The sequence below is a fragment of the Sinohyriopsis cumingii genome, chromosome 10 (assembly GCF_028554795.1).
Source record: "Sinohyriopsis cumingii isolate HCF-2022 chromosome 10, ASM2855479v2, whole genome shotgun sequence".
In the NCBI taxonomy this organism is placed as follows: domain Eukaryota; kingdom Metazoa; phylum Mollusca; class Bivalvia; order Unionida; family Unionidae; genus Sinohyriopsis; species Sinohyriopsis cumingii.
Genome location: NC_142970.1, coordinates 86,811,219 through 86,828,172, shown reverse-complemented (window position 1 = coordinate 86,828,172; position 16,954 = coordinate 86,811,219). Strand labels below are relative to the sequence as shown.

Genomic DNA, 16,954 nt, shown 5'->3' with positions numbered 1-16,954 from the left:
TTTGATTTAATGTAAATATTTCTGCATCATATGCCTTTTTATCTTGCCGAGTTTTCCTCTGTCTTTACCGCTATTGCTAATTAATTTATTTGGCAGGCAACTTCTCCAGTATTAAACAGTTCTTATGTCACCTAATTTATCACCTGATCGTTGAGATCGTTGGGACTCCACTTCCGATGTAATTCCAATAGCAGTTCCGAATAAACTGTGGTCCCTCATGACCAGTGAGGCGTGTTGAATGTCATGCCCGTACATTCCTTGGTGTTTCAAAATAATTCTTGCTTTGGTATCCACTTTACCGTTGCCAAATACAGTGCCTTGTACGAAGAATTTGGCCATTCCCGATGATCGCATGACTATTGTTAGGAGGTGAACATGGCCATGAACGGCTAGTTGGATTATGTTGAGCACTTCGTAGTTTGTCTTGCAGCAGGTATAGGGAATGTCTAAGAACTAACTATAGCGTTTCAAGTTTTTATTCTTTTTATAGTGTGCTTTTTAGAGGCCCTCCTTTACAGCCATATTGAAACTTTAACCGTGTCAGTGCCCTTAGTAGTTTAACTTTAGGTTTGTCTGTGATCCTTGTCTTTCCACGCATGTTTCAGGTTGAAGAGGTCAGCTGAAACTAGGGTGACCTTAAGGTATACTTCTATTAATATACATTCTTCGTTTGCGATAGTAGATCGAAGGTATACGGAGGTGTATTCAATCTCGAGTTTCAGATTTGACAATGGAATGCTGTAAGAATGTTGACTAATTTGTTCTGACGTATTTTTTTTATTTTTATTTTTTTGGGGTGGGTGGGTGGGTAAACACTTAGGTTAGTCCCAGATTTTGAGAAAGCTTTATTTATGCAGGTTGGCAGCTCTGTTAGCTCATTTGCTGAGTCAGTACTGATCTCATTTGCAAAACGGAGGTTTGCTAAGATAAGATGTCCAACAGTGACTGTTCCATTGTGGTAAAATATGGCCTCTGTCATGATCTTCTCCAGGAGGATGTTAGACAGAGTAAGGGAGTGTTGCAATCTTGAGGTAGTCATATTATTATCGAGAACTGCTTTCTACATATAATTACTGGTGGCAAGTTGTTCATAGTTAATAGAGTAGATTTTATACTATTTATTTTCTGCGCTTATTTGGGGGGAATATGATGTTGTATTCCAAACTTTTATTTGCAACTATCGGAGTGGACTGCTGCTCTGAAGTGTTTTATGGTTTGGTTGGTTGGAGTGTAGGTTTGGTCCGAAAATAGTTCATGGAGACTAGGTATATAGGATGTGTGCATGTATGGTGTAATTGTTACTTCTACTTGTGCATTTCACCATCTGAAAACTTAAAATAGCATATGTTACCTTTACTGCAGCATCTCTCATGAATTGTTTAGCCTTGTCGTCCCATATGGCGGGTACGGTAATAACGAAGTGAACATCCTTCTGTACTATTTCTGGGACGCGGTTATGAATTGTATTCATCAAGTGGTCTTTAAGGTATTTGATTGACAATGAAAAAATCGTCATTGCCTTCATCTTGCGACCAGATGCGTCCTCTATCATGGTATCTTGTTTCAAGCCCTAAAAATAAATTCGTTGATAACAATATCTTTCTTTTCCAAATTCAAAAGTGAATTCTGGCAAATTCCAACAGTCAAGACAGTCAAGACAATTTCCATTTGTAAGCTTTATAAACATATGCGATGAAATAGTTACGGCAGCCTTAACACACACACACACACACACACACACACTTCTCATGAGTAACCTGGATTGACTAGTGCACCTAGTTTCGGTTCTTATACATATTTTCTGAACATGTTGAACACACTAAATGGTGTTGTTAAACCAATGAAGTAAGAAAACAGAAATATCTTACCTTGTGATGAGATCCCCCTTGGACACCACAGAAAGCATTATCAACAATTTAGCTGAAAACTATAGAAGGTGTGACACTTAAGCACCAAGAAAATGCAAGAAAGAGCAAAATCTTATAATCTTTCAGTCACACATTTAACATAAACCATTTTCAGAACTCACCTATCTTTCTTTCTGTGATTTTCCCCTCATTTCGAAGATCGGTTAGATAAATCTTTATTTCGTGCATTAACTCAACACTTTAGTAATTTCGCCAAATGTTATATTTTTAAATAATTTGTCACATCCTACGTCCAAATATTCAAAGCAAACATTGCATATTATGTATTATGGAATTTGATGTTTGCCATCCAAATTCTTTGCCAAAATGTGTGGTCTCAAATATTATAACATACAAAATGTTGTACATACTGAAAATTGGAAGGACCAAAATATATGTTTCCCTGTTTAGTCCTGAACAGTGGACCTTTAAAATCGATAGGAATCCTTTTCATAAGTCTCCTTCATTGTATGTTACATGGATGATTTTATTTTGAAAGCAATGATTTCGTTCTCGCGCACATTGCGCGTTTCTTGCATTAATTTTCTCTAATTTTATTCAGCCCATACATAAGGAAGATATTTAACACTTTTTTCAAGCGTTAGTGACTCTTAAGGATGAACCTGTGAAACTGTTATGTAATTTTGTGAGAATGATTTTGTTTGAAAACATTTTGGAAGACTAGTCTGCATGGTTACTTTCTGCCCATTATCGCTTTCCCATTCTCTACTACAAAAGAAACAACCCGTTTCTAATAGCATTTTATTGCAGGAAAGCAGTTTCAAACATCTGCCCTTTCAAATTTATTTTTACTCTTAACATCCTTTTAACAACGTTTAGAATTAAAACACTGTTTTACAATAGGATAATTGGAATATATACAAGTTATCTACATTATCTTCCGACTGGGAAGTCAGAGAATTATTTGTACTTGTCCCACGGTTAAGAGATGGGTATTATTGCCTAACCTCTTTTATAACATTATTTAAGGTCCCAACACTATTCTGCAGATGGTTACTGTGTTCAGTCAATATTCATTGTGTTTTACTTCATTTTCTAGAATCTCTGATAAGTTTCTAACTAAAATATTGTCATCAAAACAAAGCTATCCGTTTACCAGGGAAGATATTCTAAATATGAGACAGATCAAAGATTTCGGTGCTATTGAGACTATGCATTGTCTAAATGCTGTGACAAGGGATGGTAAAATATTCTTCCCTGTGTATTTCACTTTTGTCTGAGTTTGGATTGCTCGAAGGAGACAATGGCTTTATTTCGTTTGGGAACTAGAACCATAACGTCAGGGTTTCTATATGTTTCACTTTACACCTTTCTCATTAAAGTGTAGTTCACATCGACACAGGGGTGTTTGAATGAGGCATCTAAATTAGAGTATAGCCTGCCAGCATTGTATATGGTATCTATTTTGACATATTTCAGTTATCTCAGACTGTTATGGTCAATTCTCACTGTGAACTTCTTTTCCATAAAGATAGTTGTGTTTTTAAAGTTCAATAATAGCTGTTTCTTTGACCTGTCCCTTATATTTCAATAAGATGTGCCCACGGCTGTAAATAATGTAATTTTAACTGTTGCTTGCTTTCGTGTTGTCTCCAAGGGAGAGCACTTAAATATTTAACTTTTCAATCTAAATTTATGATTTGTTCTGTTGATTTTTTTAAACATTTCTTTCTTCTTCTAAATTATTCCTTAGCTTATTATAGGAGCTTGAGTCCCTTGACCTTGTCGCATAACTGCTATCATTTTTTCATATTGTCGCACTAATTTGCAGATTTGTAGATTGAGATTTCCTATTTGTCTCTTCCACACTCAAAAAGGTTTATTTTTCATACTTTTGTAACACCTGATGAACCACTTTTGAAAAAAGAAAATGTTTGTTATTGCTATTCACATTGTCAAATCTTTTGCGTTTTTTCTTTACGATTTTTTGTATGATCCCACTTCTGACACCAAATTTATAACCTCACTTTTCTTACAATTAATAAGAAATTGAAGTTACAAATGGGTACAACTGACTTTGAAGAAATTATCGAACGAAGTATAATACAATTTGGATTGATTTCTTCAACAATTGTTAATTATTACTTTATTAAAATAATGATAAGAATTAGGAGAAATATTCTCTTTTGTAATATATAGGCTCAATATTACCCAGTTCACACGGAAAGTTTAGGATTATCTCCACATTTGGTAATTTTGATTGGAGAAATAGCATATAGAGACTCAATTCGTTTGTAAACATTTAGTAATGGGGGGGGGCACATTGTATATTTTGAAATTAATGGCTACATTTTATGTCCAAACATCGAAAACAACGGTGATGGTAAGTTCGTTTACTAAAGGAACGAGAAGTTTGTAATCCAAATTATTTAATTTAACTATAATTTTCCTAAATTATAACTTGTTGCACGTAATTAAAATCTGGAGGAAGGCATTTCATTTTCAAATATTGCTCTAATTTTTTAATGGTTTTGAAATTTTGAACCTTTCTCCAACGATATTTACACAATGGGTTAAATCTGACAAGTACAGAATTCTGGACGCCACCATTAGTTTACAAACAAAGATGACAAGTGGACATATACTTATAAACAAAGTGCTGATTGGTGAGCATTCTAAATGTTCCGCGAATCAAGCACAACCACACAACCAGACTCAGATCATAATTATCATGTCCGCTTCAGTATCTGTGGATGTGGCCCCAGTCTAGTTGCATAGCATTTTTCCTCTCTCATTTTGGTGGTGATACAAGAGCTAGATTTATGCATTCATGGTATTGATACAAAGGAAATTTTTCATTAGCTAGAATAAGATAATTATGGTGTGGTTGTCAGTGCACATTTGACGAAAGTGCATAATCAGTAATGTGACAGTGGTGCTGATCCAGACCTGAAATCTGTGACCCACTGCACGTTGCTTTGTTTACAGTCCAGCATCTCACATAAAGACCTGTTAACCTATGGCAAGACCTTCACCGTGCGTTCATCTTCGAAGATACCTTAGATCAACATATGATATGCTAGGATTGGTACACACTTGAATGTTCAGTGCTAAGAAACAAATGTAAAGATTTTGTAGGAAAAAATAGTTATAGCATGAGGCCAATGGAATGCAACATGAATTTGTGATATGAATCATATAAAGTCATCTATTAAAATGGAATATCAAATGTACTCTTATGCTTACTCAGCCTTTGACTGTTTTTTGTCAGGTAATGTAATCACTCGATATTCATTTGTTGTACAAAAGTCGAGACGGGATGGCAAATATTTCAAACGGGGTAGTCAGAAGATAGTTACACGCGACAAACATATGTTGTCTTGAAAACCGTTTGATCGGAGAATACTGAAAGTTTTGTTCTTTCAAGGTTTTAATGGCACTTTTAAGACAATAACAGCGTTATCATGCCAAGGAACTGGAATCTAAGTGCATTTTCCAGAGACACACCGAAGAAGCAGACGGGCTAGATGGGCATTGAACCTGCAATCCTTTGATCACGAGCCCGATGTTCCACCAACTGAGCTACGGTGCATCAACGATATATCACGATATGTATAAAGTTTTCATCAAGAGGAAATGAGGCTTAGCTTGTTTCTTTTAAATGGAAAATATATACAATGAGTCGAATATAAAAGATGAAGCGTTCATATTATATATATATATATATATATATATATATATATATATATATATATATATATATATATATATATATATATATATATATATATATATATATATAGACAAATACACATACTTGCATTTAAAACAGAGTCAAGATATTATCGCTGTCCTGCTTGTAAGAAATGACGGTTGTTGTGTAGGCTTAACGCCATTTTTCATCATACAACTGCCCCTATATGGCGGCAAGTATAACTGGCGGAGAATCATCCCAGAAAACCCCAGTGAACACCCCTGACCCACGGGAAGCTGCTGGAAAGCTTTCTCAAATATACATATTTGCCGAACCCGAAACTAGAAACCCACGCGGACAGATCTGAGGTGACATTAATCAGTAAAGTCTAGCACTTTAGACCAGTTTATATATATATATATATATATATATATATATATATATATATATATATATATATATATATATATATATTGGAAAATACACAGAGTCGCACAAAGAAAATTAATGTTAATTACAGAGGTCTAGTATTAAATATTAAATTTATGGGGTTAATGGAAAACAGAATGGAATTTAAATTGATGAATCGTGATTAGAAAATTTCGCACAGAATCGTTTCAAAAATTAAGATTATAAGCTTTTAGTTATTATTGATATAGTTCAAATAGTTAGTCATTATACTGACGGAGATTAAGAGCATTTCTTTCAAAAATGTAGAATATCATTTTAACTCTTTGCATATACGGAGATAATGGCACACATTCCCAGATCACAGGGAATCATTTCCACTACTCTTAAAATGCTGGATAGGAATTGGCATACCTCTGTGTTGTGGAGAAGCATTTTGAATTTCTTGAAGAAGTACCAGTCTTTATGTACTCCGTCAATGGCCAGGTCGACGTACCTGTTCTCAGCCTCATAACCAAAAGAATTAAACTCCTGCCGTGGGGTAAGAAGAATACATGTCGCAGTCTTCATTGAAATCAACTGTGTAGATCCCGCTACCCAAGCCTGGTTAGTTTGTACCTGCATTGGATCGATACTGAAGGAAAATGCATATCCGCTGAAAGATGTTCCAAAGTCCATCGCAGCAACCAGAATTCGCCCACATTCTGATTTAACTGCCATCTTGGGTCGGTCAGTTTCCGGATCTATATATATATATATATATATATATATATATATATATATATATATATATATATATATATATATATATATATATATATATATATATATATATATACACATATATACATATGTGTGTGTGTGTGTGTAAAGATATATGTGTAAGATTAGCCCTAGGAATGTAAGTAAAGGTCCAGATATGTCATTAGTTCTCCATCAAAAATATTTTCCAAATTAAATCTCTGAATCTGCGAAGTATGAAGTTATATTTAACTACTAAAGTGATATACATTTCGCGTACCACTCCAGTTTGCCTTAAACACATTTCAAATAAGATATTCACAAAGATACATTTTTCAGAGTTGCAAATAATAAACACGCGTAAGGGTTTATAATACGTATGCAAATACTATAACATACAATTATCGTTCGTCATTTCCATATCAATTAATAAAAGGAAAGCAAATAAGTAGACGACTGATCATGCTTTCATTGGTGATCAAGTGGAAATCATGTATTTTGTTTCCACCAGTATAGGACACAGAAATTCATTTTCTTGTAGAACTGCTTAAATTTACTTCATAAACTGAAATTCCAGACTGAATTTGCATTGGGCTGCTCAAAACTAATTGGATGAATAAGAAATTAGGTGATACATTTCTTAGGGTTTCTTAATGAAATAAACTTGACTTATATTTAGCAAAATTAACGTATGATTATCAGACTGTAGTATCGAATTAAGCAAACATTCATATAGGTATTAAATGATTTTGATTGTATTACGCAAGTAACCAGCTACGTTTTTTTTTTCCTTTGGATAGGTAATATTTGCATCAGCTTGTGTTTCTAAAGACCGAAACGGCGCACTGATTTTCTATCGCAAATTGCCGAAGATTTTATTGTGCTGTATTGTCATGATTAGTGCATCTAATCCTGGGATATTTATCTGCTATTTTACTATCCAAGAATACAATTAACAATCTTAAGTAAAAACAGTATAAATTATATATATATATATATATATATATATATATATATATATATATATATATATATATATATATATATATATATATATATATATATATATATATATATTATGTTGCTTATGTTTAATTTTTATTATCAGTTGCCTTTCCGTCATGAATATATGCTATGTATAATTTTTTTTGTACTTGGCCTTGTCCAAAATCAAGCTCATATTGTTCCTGTGGTATATAAGTTTACAATTTACATACATACATACATACATACATACATACATCCATCCATACATAGGAGCCTCGTTAGCCCGGATACCTTTTATCCGGAAACCTCTCAATCCGGATACCTCTCAATCCGGACAAAGATATTCCTAAACGTTCATTCGCTCCGTTAATCCAGAAATCCGCTTTCCGCACCGGAAATGTCTTTAATTGCTATAAAACTTACTTCGATAATCCGAAGAAAAAACATTGTCAAAAAATAAGAAAATTCGAACAGTTGGACAACACAGATTTGTCTTCTCAGATATGTAGGTGTGTCAATTTATCAATCCCTGTTTGGTCCAGTTTTAAGCACATTGTTAATTGATCACATAATCATGTGTGTGGATGAACCAAACTTAGCATGGCTGTATTGTAACCAGCGATTGCATAATTAATGTCTGTTTTGGCTACTAGCGAACAGGTATGCTAATAATTAAATACATTCACTGGGATGGAATCGTTTACACTTCTGACATAACATGTGGTTAATAAATTACATGTGTCATGAAGTTTCTTTGTTGTTTACCAATTCTAAGTAGTAATCACAAGTAATTGATGGTTTTACAAATATAATGTATTGATTTGAAGTTTGGGCAGTATAGGACTTCATTTCAGAATAGAAAACGACTTCTATTGTTGGCCCATTAGACCCAAAAAAGCTGTAGGGACTTATAAAAATGACTGAATTTTATCAGTTTACCGTAACGCATTTAAGTGAACGATTTGTATTCGTTGTACTTTGTACATTACATGTGTTATGGCGAGAACATAAAGTCAGCGTAGACAAGCTGAGGTCAAGGACATCCCATGCATATAGTGTTAACATTACTCTGCTGCCATCTTTTTATCAAGGGAGTTCTAGAAAGTACCTAATTTCAGGATTCAAAGACAAAGTCAACAGTATTTGTCTTAAATTGACAATATTCTCCAGTTTATAAGGGTCAACTGTTGTATCCGAATTTAAAAGTGTATTTTACATAATAAATTTATGTAGAAACTAGTATATCTAATATGGTCAAATTCCCTCAAAGAGTCAGCTAATTTTTCAAAAAGGTTTACAGATTGCAGATTTTTTAAAAATGGACATAATGCATTTGAACTACTGCCTTGTCTGCATCAGTTACGCATCTATTAATATAAACACGTGCAGTTTGTTCAGATGTCGAAGTATAAGTAGTAAAAACGGGCGATTGGGGTTTAAAAAGGCACATGGGGTCATACAAGAAATTAACATGGGAAAGCACTTGGGGTCAAGGGTTTATAGGGTCACAAAGGCATTATAGAGTCAGAAAAAACACTATGAGATCATACGATAAATTAGCATGGGAAAGACACTTGAGGGTCAAAAGGGTGATAGTAATGAGTTTTAAGTCTGAGTTACAAAACACACACACAATGCACATTTGTGGTTGAATTTTAGTTTTTGTCAACACACACAAGCACAAAACACAGCACATACACAGCACATACACAGCACATACACAGAATACAGATATTTATACCATTATTTTAAATACTATATAATTAGCTATAATCAAAGTAATACTAAAATTACCAAACTGTTCAAGATTGAACGAAAACTAAAAAGAACCCTGACTATTAGATTAAACTGTCTCAGTCTGATCGTTGTATTCAAGTTATAAAAATGTCCCTGACTCTAGAGGAGACTGAAAAAATCTGAAACATTAATACTCTAATTGCCGATTCTAAAAGTAGCACTACAACTCCGAAATTGTATCAGAGTTTCAAGGAGACTGAAAAATATGGGATTTTTTCATTTCGTTTTAAATTTGGCTAAGACTAAAAGTAATACTAATAAAATTAATCTATGCGGGATTTTAAAAAATCCTTAATATTCAAAAATTGGTCGACACTAAAACAAGTACTAAAATTACCAAAATGTCCCGTGAATTAAGAAAATTGAACTAAACGTCTGAAAATTAAGCTGATATAAATGGAAACTAATAACTATTCAGATGTTTTGTTGTTTTCAGAAATGACCGAGACAAAACGTAGCAATAAGATGACATCTCAAAAATATAGTATCCAGGCATACATATACCATCCAACACCTCCATACACCCTATCAAAACGCATGTTGTTGTTGTTGTTGTTGTGGGGTTTAACGCCATTTTTCAGCTCACGATAGGCTATACATGGCGGTCAGTATTAATGGTGGAGGAAGAAACCGGGAAAACCCCTCAAAGAACCACTGACCCACGAGAAGCTACTGGCAAGCTTTCTCACATACCAACATTGGCCGAATCCAAGACTCGAACCCACGCAGACAGAGGTGAGATGGCAGTGATCCGTAACGGAGAGCGCTTTAGACCACTCGGCCACTCGGGGCCCCTCAAAACGCATTGTGTTAGCGTAGCGTTTATGCTAGCATCGAGTTAGAAAAAAGATGATATATCACAAACATACTATCATACACACTATCCAGAAAGTCTTACGTTAGTTTAGAGTTTAAATGAAGGAGAATAAATCTAACAAACATACTATCCAAACATACATACACCATCCGATACCCCAGACGCAGCATCTAAAATTTTTTGTCTTAAAATACCAGACGAAACTGGGAAGGGTTGAAACCAAGGAGATGAAATCGGCAAACATTTTCTCTATCACAACATCTATACCATCCAACTAACCAACCCTAACCTCCACTCACGCAGACACAAACGCCACCCAAAACGCCTTGTGTAGTCTCCACACACCAACTATTAGACTAAACAGAAAAGGGTTGAAATCAAGGAAATAAAATCAAACGAACATATTATCCATCACACCATCGATATCATCCAACACTCACCTACGTAATCCCATAGACACCGTCCAAAACGCCATGTGTAGTCTCCACATATTACCCATCAGACCAAACAGGGAAGGGTTGAAGCCAAGAGGATGAAGTCCAACAAATACATTATCAATCACACCATCTATATCCTCCAACAACCCATCCACACAAACACATACACTAACTATCCGACCACATTAGGAAGGTCTTAAAACAAACTGCATGTAATGCAGCAAACATACTTTCCATCACACCACCTCTACCATCCAAAACCCCATACAAACTTTCGAAAACGCTTTGTGTTAGCGTAGATATTTTGCGTGAGTGTAGAAATTTTAAAAAATTAGAAGAATTCCTATGCTATCACACACCAACTACACCATCTAACACCTCATACATACTATCCAAAACGTCTTGTGTAATCGTAGAGGTTCCGTGTTAGAATCGAGTTAATAAAAAATAGATGACATCTCACAAACATACTATTACACATCATCCAACGCGTTATACACACTATCCAAAACAAATTCTGTTAATTAGAGTTTTAAATAAAGATATGCAAACAAATTCTGTTAAGTAGAGATTTAAATAAAGATATGCAATCTTAATAACATTCTAGCCAAAAATACATATACCATCCAATACAAAATACACACCATCCAAAACTCTTAGCTTGGAATTTGAAGAAATCTAAATCCCACAGACATAATATCCATCACGTCACCTCTACCATCCGATAATCAATATACACACATACACCATTCAAAACGCCTTGTGATTGTCTCCGCACACCAACCATCAGAATAAATGGAGTTGAATCCAAGAAGAAGAAAACCAACAAACATACTATCCATCACTTCATTCCGCCATCTATACCATCCAACAATTCCTTACATACACAAAATCCAAAGCGCCTCGTGTAGTCTCCACACATCGACTATCAGACCAAACGGGTAAGGGTTGAATACAAGGATATGAGGTCAAACAAATACACTATCCATCACAGCATCACTCCAAATATACTATCTAACAACCCATCTACACAAACTCACACACCAACTATGAGACCAAAATGGGAAGGTCTTTAAGCAAACTACATGTAATGCAACAAACATGATTTTTATTGCATCACCTCTACCTTCCAACACACCATATACTCTATTCAAAACGCCTTGTAAGCGTAGAATTTTGTGTTAGAATAGAGTTTTAAAACGTTGGATGATATCTCTCAAACATCCTATCATACACTACCTACGCCATATAACATCTCATACACACTATCCAAAACGTTTTTTGTTAGCTTAGAGTTTAAAAAAATACGAGGCAAAGCCGTACAAACATACCATCCATCACACCACCTACACTATCCAATACCCCATACACACTATCTAAGACACTCACCATATATATAGGGACCCGCTTGGTGTAAAATGGAGTTAAATGGAATTTTGTAATCAAGATGAAATGATCCTAGTGCCGTATCGCCTCGCACACGAGCTGAAGTGTTAGCTCAAATCAATGCCAGCGATTTCGAGGATGATTGTTTTGGATATGAGACATTCATATTTTCCTCAAGATCGCTAGCGTACACTTCTGCAAACACGTTTCTGCGGAGAGTTGGGTAACACAAGTCGCCTTAGTCACTTGGTTTCTGCTATCTCCTTGAAAAAGTGTGATTGTTTCATCTTGATTACAAAACGTTTTGGATAACTTTTACACACACATGTTCCATTTATATATAGCGAGTGTCTTAGAGTCAGAGTATTCATTCAACAATCAAAAGATCACGATATAAGAATTAAAACAGCTTACCATTCAGGTTAGGGATTTAGCACAACCGATAGCGGTTGCCATAAACAGTTTAGAGAGAGGAAGTGGAAATTTTACTTCAGAAAAGACAACGGACGACTCATCCTCTTAATATAAAAGTCAAGATACTTGCTCTGTCAGTCAGGAGAAAGGACATAGACCCCATAATGCCCACATTGTCAAAGCAATGGAACGATAGGAGAACTGAGAGACAAAGGTCAAGGTACCTGGTATCACTGTCAGGAGAAAGGACACTGGTCTTTAGAGTGCCCTAGGGAAAAAGAGAACAAACAAAAGAATCAAGAGAAGGAAGAGGAGAGGTCTTCAAAAAATGAATGTATCATCCCCGCCATGAAATTCAAGAAATGCAGACCTAAGGAAGAAATTGAAAACGATTAAGAGCCTATGCCAATGAAGAAATTTAAAAAAGGAAAGACAGTTGTTATGTATATTTGATTCAATTTATATTTGATTTAATTTGAATGTTTGTAGGTTTTAAAATCTTTTTATTTTTAATTTCATTATATGTCAAAGTAATGTAATTTTGTTTACTAGGAACTTGATATTTTCCAGAAATTAGTTTGACCTGACTGTTAGTTGTAAACAGCGAACTTTGTATCTTATGCTGACCTAGTTCCTAGCCTTGATTGTGAATCAATTATACAACTTTTTTTAAATTGATTTCTAATGTGTGAATGATAATAGTGAAATCGTGGCTGTACTGGACTACGTGCCATTATAGCCATTATACATGTAGATACCTTCTAAACCATTCTAGAATGTGATCACGTGACCGTCACCCGGGAATCTGTTTTGCGTCTCAAGTTACCGTATAACCTTTGCTTATAGAGAAATTAGGAAGTTGTTCTTTTAAACACTGGGACGTAAAAGTGTTCCTTTTGTTGTGACAGTTTGGAGTTATTTTTTAATTTTTATCCAGATTACTTGGATTTTAAAAGATAAACTCTTTTTCCTGGTAATATTTGAGTGCTCATACAGAATTCTTGGATTAAGATATTTATATAAATTTTATTCGGAAAATCAAACACCGGAATGTTGTTGTCTGTGGAATAACACATAATTGTAGACACTACAGCGCCACAAAGGCTACAGTATAGTCATCTCCTTCCATTTTGGATTTTTAGTCGGGACTTAAACTTAAATTCATTAGAACATTTCGTTATTAGGATTTCTAAAGTTTAATTCGTGGATTATTCTTGGATTATTATTAGTTTTAGCTCTTAAAACCGTAAGTTCTTTTTTTTCAATTTTTAGTGTTTTTCCAGGGAAATAAATTATTTGTTACATTTTTCAAAGCTTGTTGTTTTCACTCTTTCTTGTGTTGCTGTTTATTAGAGCCTAAATAAGTAACATAAGACAGTGAAAGACAATAATGGACTTTTGAGATGTGTTGTGAAATTTTCGTTGTGATTCAAAAAGGGATTATACTAAAGGGAACATAGGTGTCTGTCTTGGTTTTTTATACTGTATGTACACAATGAATCATGATGGGGTAATGAGAATTTGTATAGTGTGTATGAGGTATTGGATAGTGTAGGTGTTGTAATGGATAGTATGTTTGTGAGATTTCATCTCCTTCTTGTAAACTCTAAGTTAACACAAGACGTTTTTGGATAGTATGTATTGGGTGTCGGATGGTGTAGTTGGTATGTGATAGTATGTTTGTGAGATTTCATCTATTTTGATAAATTATATGTTAACACAGAAGCTCATCATTAACACAATCCTTTTTGGATAGTCTTCATAGGGTGTTAGATGGTATATCTATGTTCGGATAGAACGTTTGTGAGATTTCATCTCCTTATGTTACACAATACTCTTTTCTTCTGGTAGTCATTGTGGGATTATATGCTCTACACTATGCTTTTTTAGATTTTGTGTATGGGATGTTGGAGAAATAAGATGGCGTGCTGAATATTATACATGATGTGTTGGATCGTAATCAAAGGTAGCTGCTGGATTTTATTAAAATAGTTGGAGTTAGCTTGTATATCCTGAGTGCTTGGGTAGTCATAAAAGCAGGTGCTGGATTATAAATGTAGTTTTACTTTCTGTCTCAACCGTATTTTAATTGTTAGGACTACTTTTTCAGTTTCCACTAAAGTCGGTAGATTTTTCGGAATTTAAGTAATACTTTTAGTCCTATAATATTTTTATACATTATAATATTTTTATACATTTTTTGTCCGGATTTTTTCAGTCTCTGCGAAAGTCCGGTGATAATCTTTGTCTTGGTCATTTCTAACTACAACAAAAATCGAGATATTTATCAGATTCAATTCAAGTCTTCTAAATGTTCGCAATTTTAGTGTAATTTTCTGAAATCAATGCAATTTGAATAAAATCATCTGGAGTTTTTTCAACCTACATTAGTGTCTGGGACATTTAGTACTTCTAAAGCTCCATTAGTGTCATCTAATTTTTTAAAATTACGGATATTTTTAAAGTCCGGTGTAGATTAGGAATTTCAGTACTACTTTTGGTCTTGGCAAATTTAATAACGAATTTTTAAAAAACAAATTCTGGATCATAATAAGTCTCCGTTATAGTCGGGTACAATTTCGGAATTTTAGAATTACGTTTAGTCTCTGCGATTTTAATATTAATGTTCCAGATTTTGTCACCCTGCGGTAGAGTCCAGGAGCTTTTCATAGTTTAGTACTACTTTTAGTCTAGGTCAGTTTAATATAATGCTACGGGATATTTTAGTCTCTGTTAAATGATGTGACAATTTGGTTATTTTAGCAGTCACATCCATTTTAGTTTAGGTTTTTCCTTGATTATAGCTATTTGTAGCGTCATCACAATAATGCTATAAATAGCTGTTTTGCCTGTGTTGTATGAGTCTGTTCGTTTGTTTGTCTATGTTAAACTTAAAACTCGTTACCGTCACCCCTTGACCCAATAAACCCTTTTGACCCTATATACATATTTGACTCCATCAACCCTTTTGACCATCTAGTGTCTTTTCCATGTTAATTTCTCTTATGACACCATAGTGTCTTTTTCTGACCCCATATTGCCTTTTTGACCCTTTAAACCCATGTCCCCAAGTGATTTTCCCACGTTCATTTCTCGTATCACACACAAGTGCCCCCAAATACTTTTCTGACCTCCAATAGCTTCATATTACTACTTATATATGTTGACATATTGAACAGTTTATGTAAATAACGTTATGTTTGCAGTTCATCGTCCTTTAAAGCGTTGATCTTTAAACAATTAAATACGAAATGTGTTCGGAAACTTAACATAAATAATATCAGCTCTAGATGAGATCAAAGATCTTTTTTATGGAATGAAAAATAGAGTTAAAAACAATAAAAGGATTTTTTTCTCTCTATCCTAGCACTGCTTAATAGTAAGAACACAATTCATTTTAAAAGCTTGAAACATATCCATTACAAAATATATTAATATGATTTTGTGCTCATTGCATACAATGTTGAGTTATCGATATACTGGAGACCTCCTGGTATAAAATACAGAGGATGAAACAGATAGCATAAAATTACATGACATAACATTAAATCAATTGTTATTGCAGCGTCTACATATGTATATACTCAAAATGGCCTATTGCCAAATCTGATACAATGAACTTCTCGAAAAAATATAAGACAATAAGAAACATAAATTAGCAGTACACTTTAGAAAGGTAGGTATATAAATTAGTGATAAAACAGGCAGATAAACAGATATCAACAATGAGACAACAAATAAATAAAAAATAAAGAAAGAAACAAAGTAAAAAATAATTAATAATTTTCTTCCTGGTTGTAACTAGGCAATTGGTATCTAGTAACATTAACTATTTTGATGTTTGTAATGTTTGCTAACAAGTATTGTAGAATATTTTTCCTATGTTTGAAGCCATTCTACAAACTGAAGAAACATTAAAATTTAATTATCAGTTACATGTACCTACCCGTAACTAAAACAAAGTTCCAACCACATCTATATCATACTGGACCAACTTGGCCTGTCATGTGGTAATCCTATAATCAAGGGGGATAAGTCTAACTTAATCATTCACAAGAAAGGTAATAACCTTTAATTTTGATTTTGCAACGATCAAAATCGGTCATTTCCTACTCATCTAATAACAGAGTTCAATTTTATAAATCATCCTAATCTTTGACAATGATATAGTCATTTCTTTTCTTTTTCTATTTTTTATCTTCATTTAAATTTGCATGAAATACTCGGCATGAACTATTAATATAATTCTAAGAAAGTTTGGCGAAAATTTCATATCGCATCTCCTGATTCACTCACTTATTTCCGTTTATACAGATCAGTTTGTTATATATTTAATAATCATGTTTGTTCCTATAAAATCAAATCCTGTTATCCTTTCCTTTATTTGTTTCTCGCAAATTCTGAA

At 34.0% G+C, this 16,954-nt stretch overlaps 1 protein-coding gene across 1 annotated transcript in view; it reads right to left on the bottom strand.

Annotated features, from left to right (window-relative positions):
- The window catches only part of LOC149790531 (heat shock 70 kDa protein 12B-like), a 35,454-nt gene extending 18,910 nt beyond the window's left edge, over window positions 1-16,544 (bottom strand). Inside the window, exons 1-4 of the mRNA XM_089973237.1 lie at window positions 16,496-16,544; window positions 12,774-12,817; window positions 6,385-6,713; window positions 1,352-1,570 (exon numbers count right to left, since the gene is read on the bottom strand). Of these exons, the coding sequence (XP_089829363.1) occupies window positions 1,352-1,570; window positions 6,385-6,690 (525 nt within the window). The 5' untranslated portion in view covers window positions 6,691-6,713; window positions 12,774-12,817; window positions 16,496-16,544. The remainder of the gene's footprint in view (window positions 1-1,351; window positions 1,571-6,384; window positions 6,714-12,773; window positions 12,818-16,495) is intronic.
- Window positions 16,545-16,954: the final 410 nt, after the last annotated feature.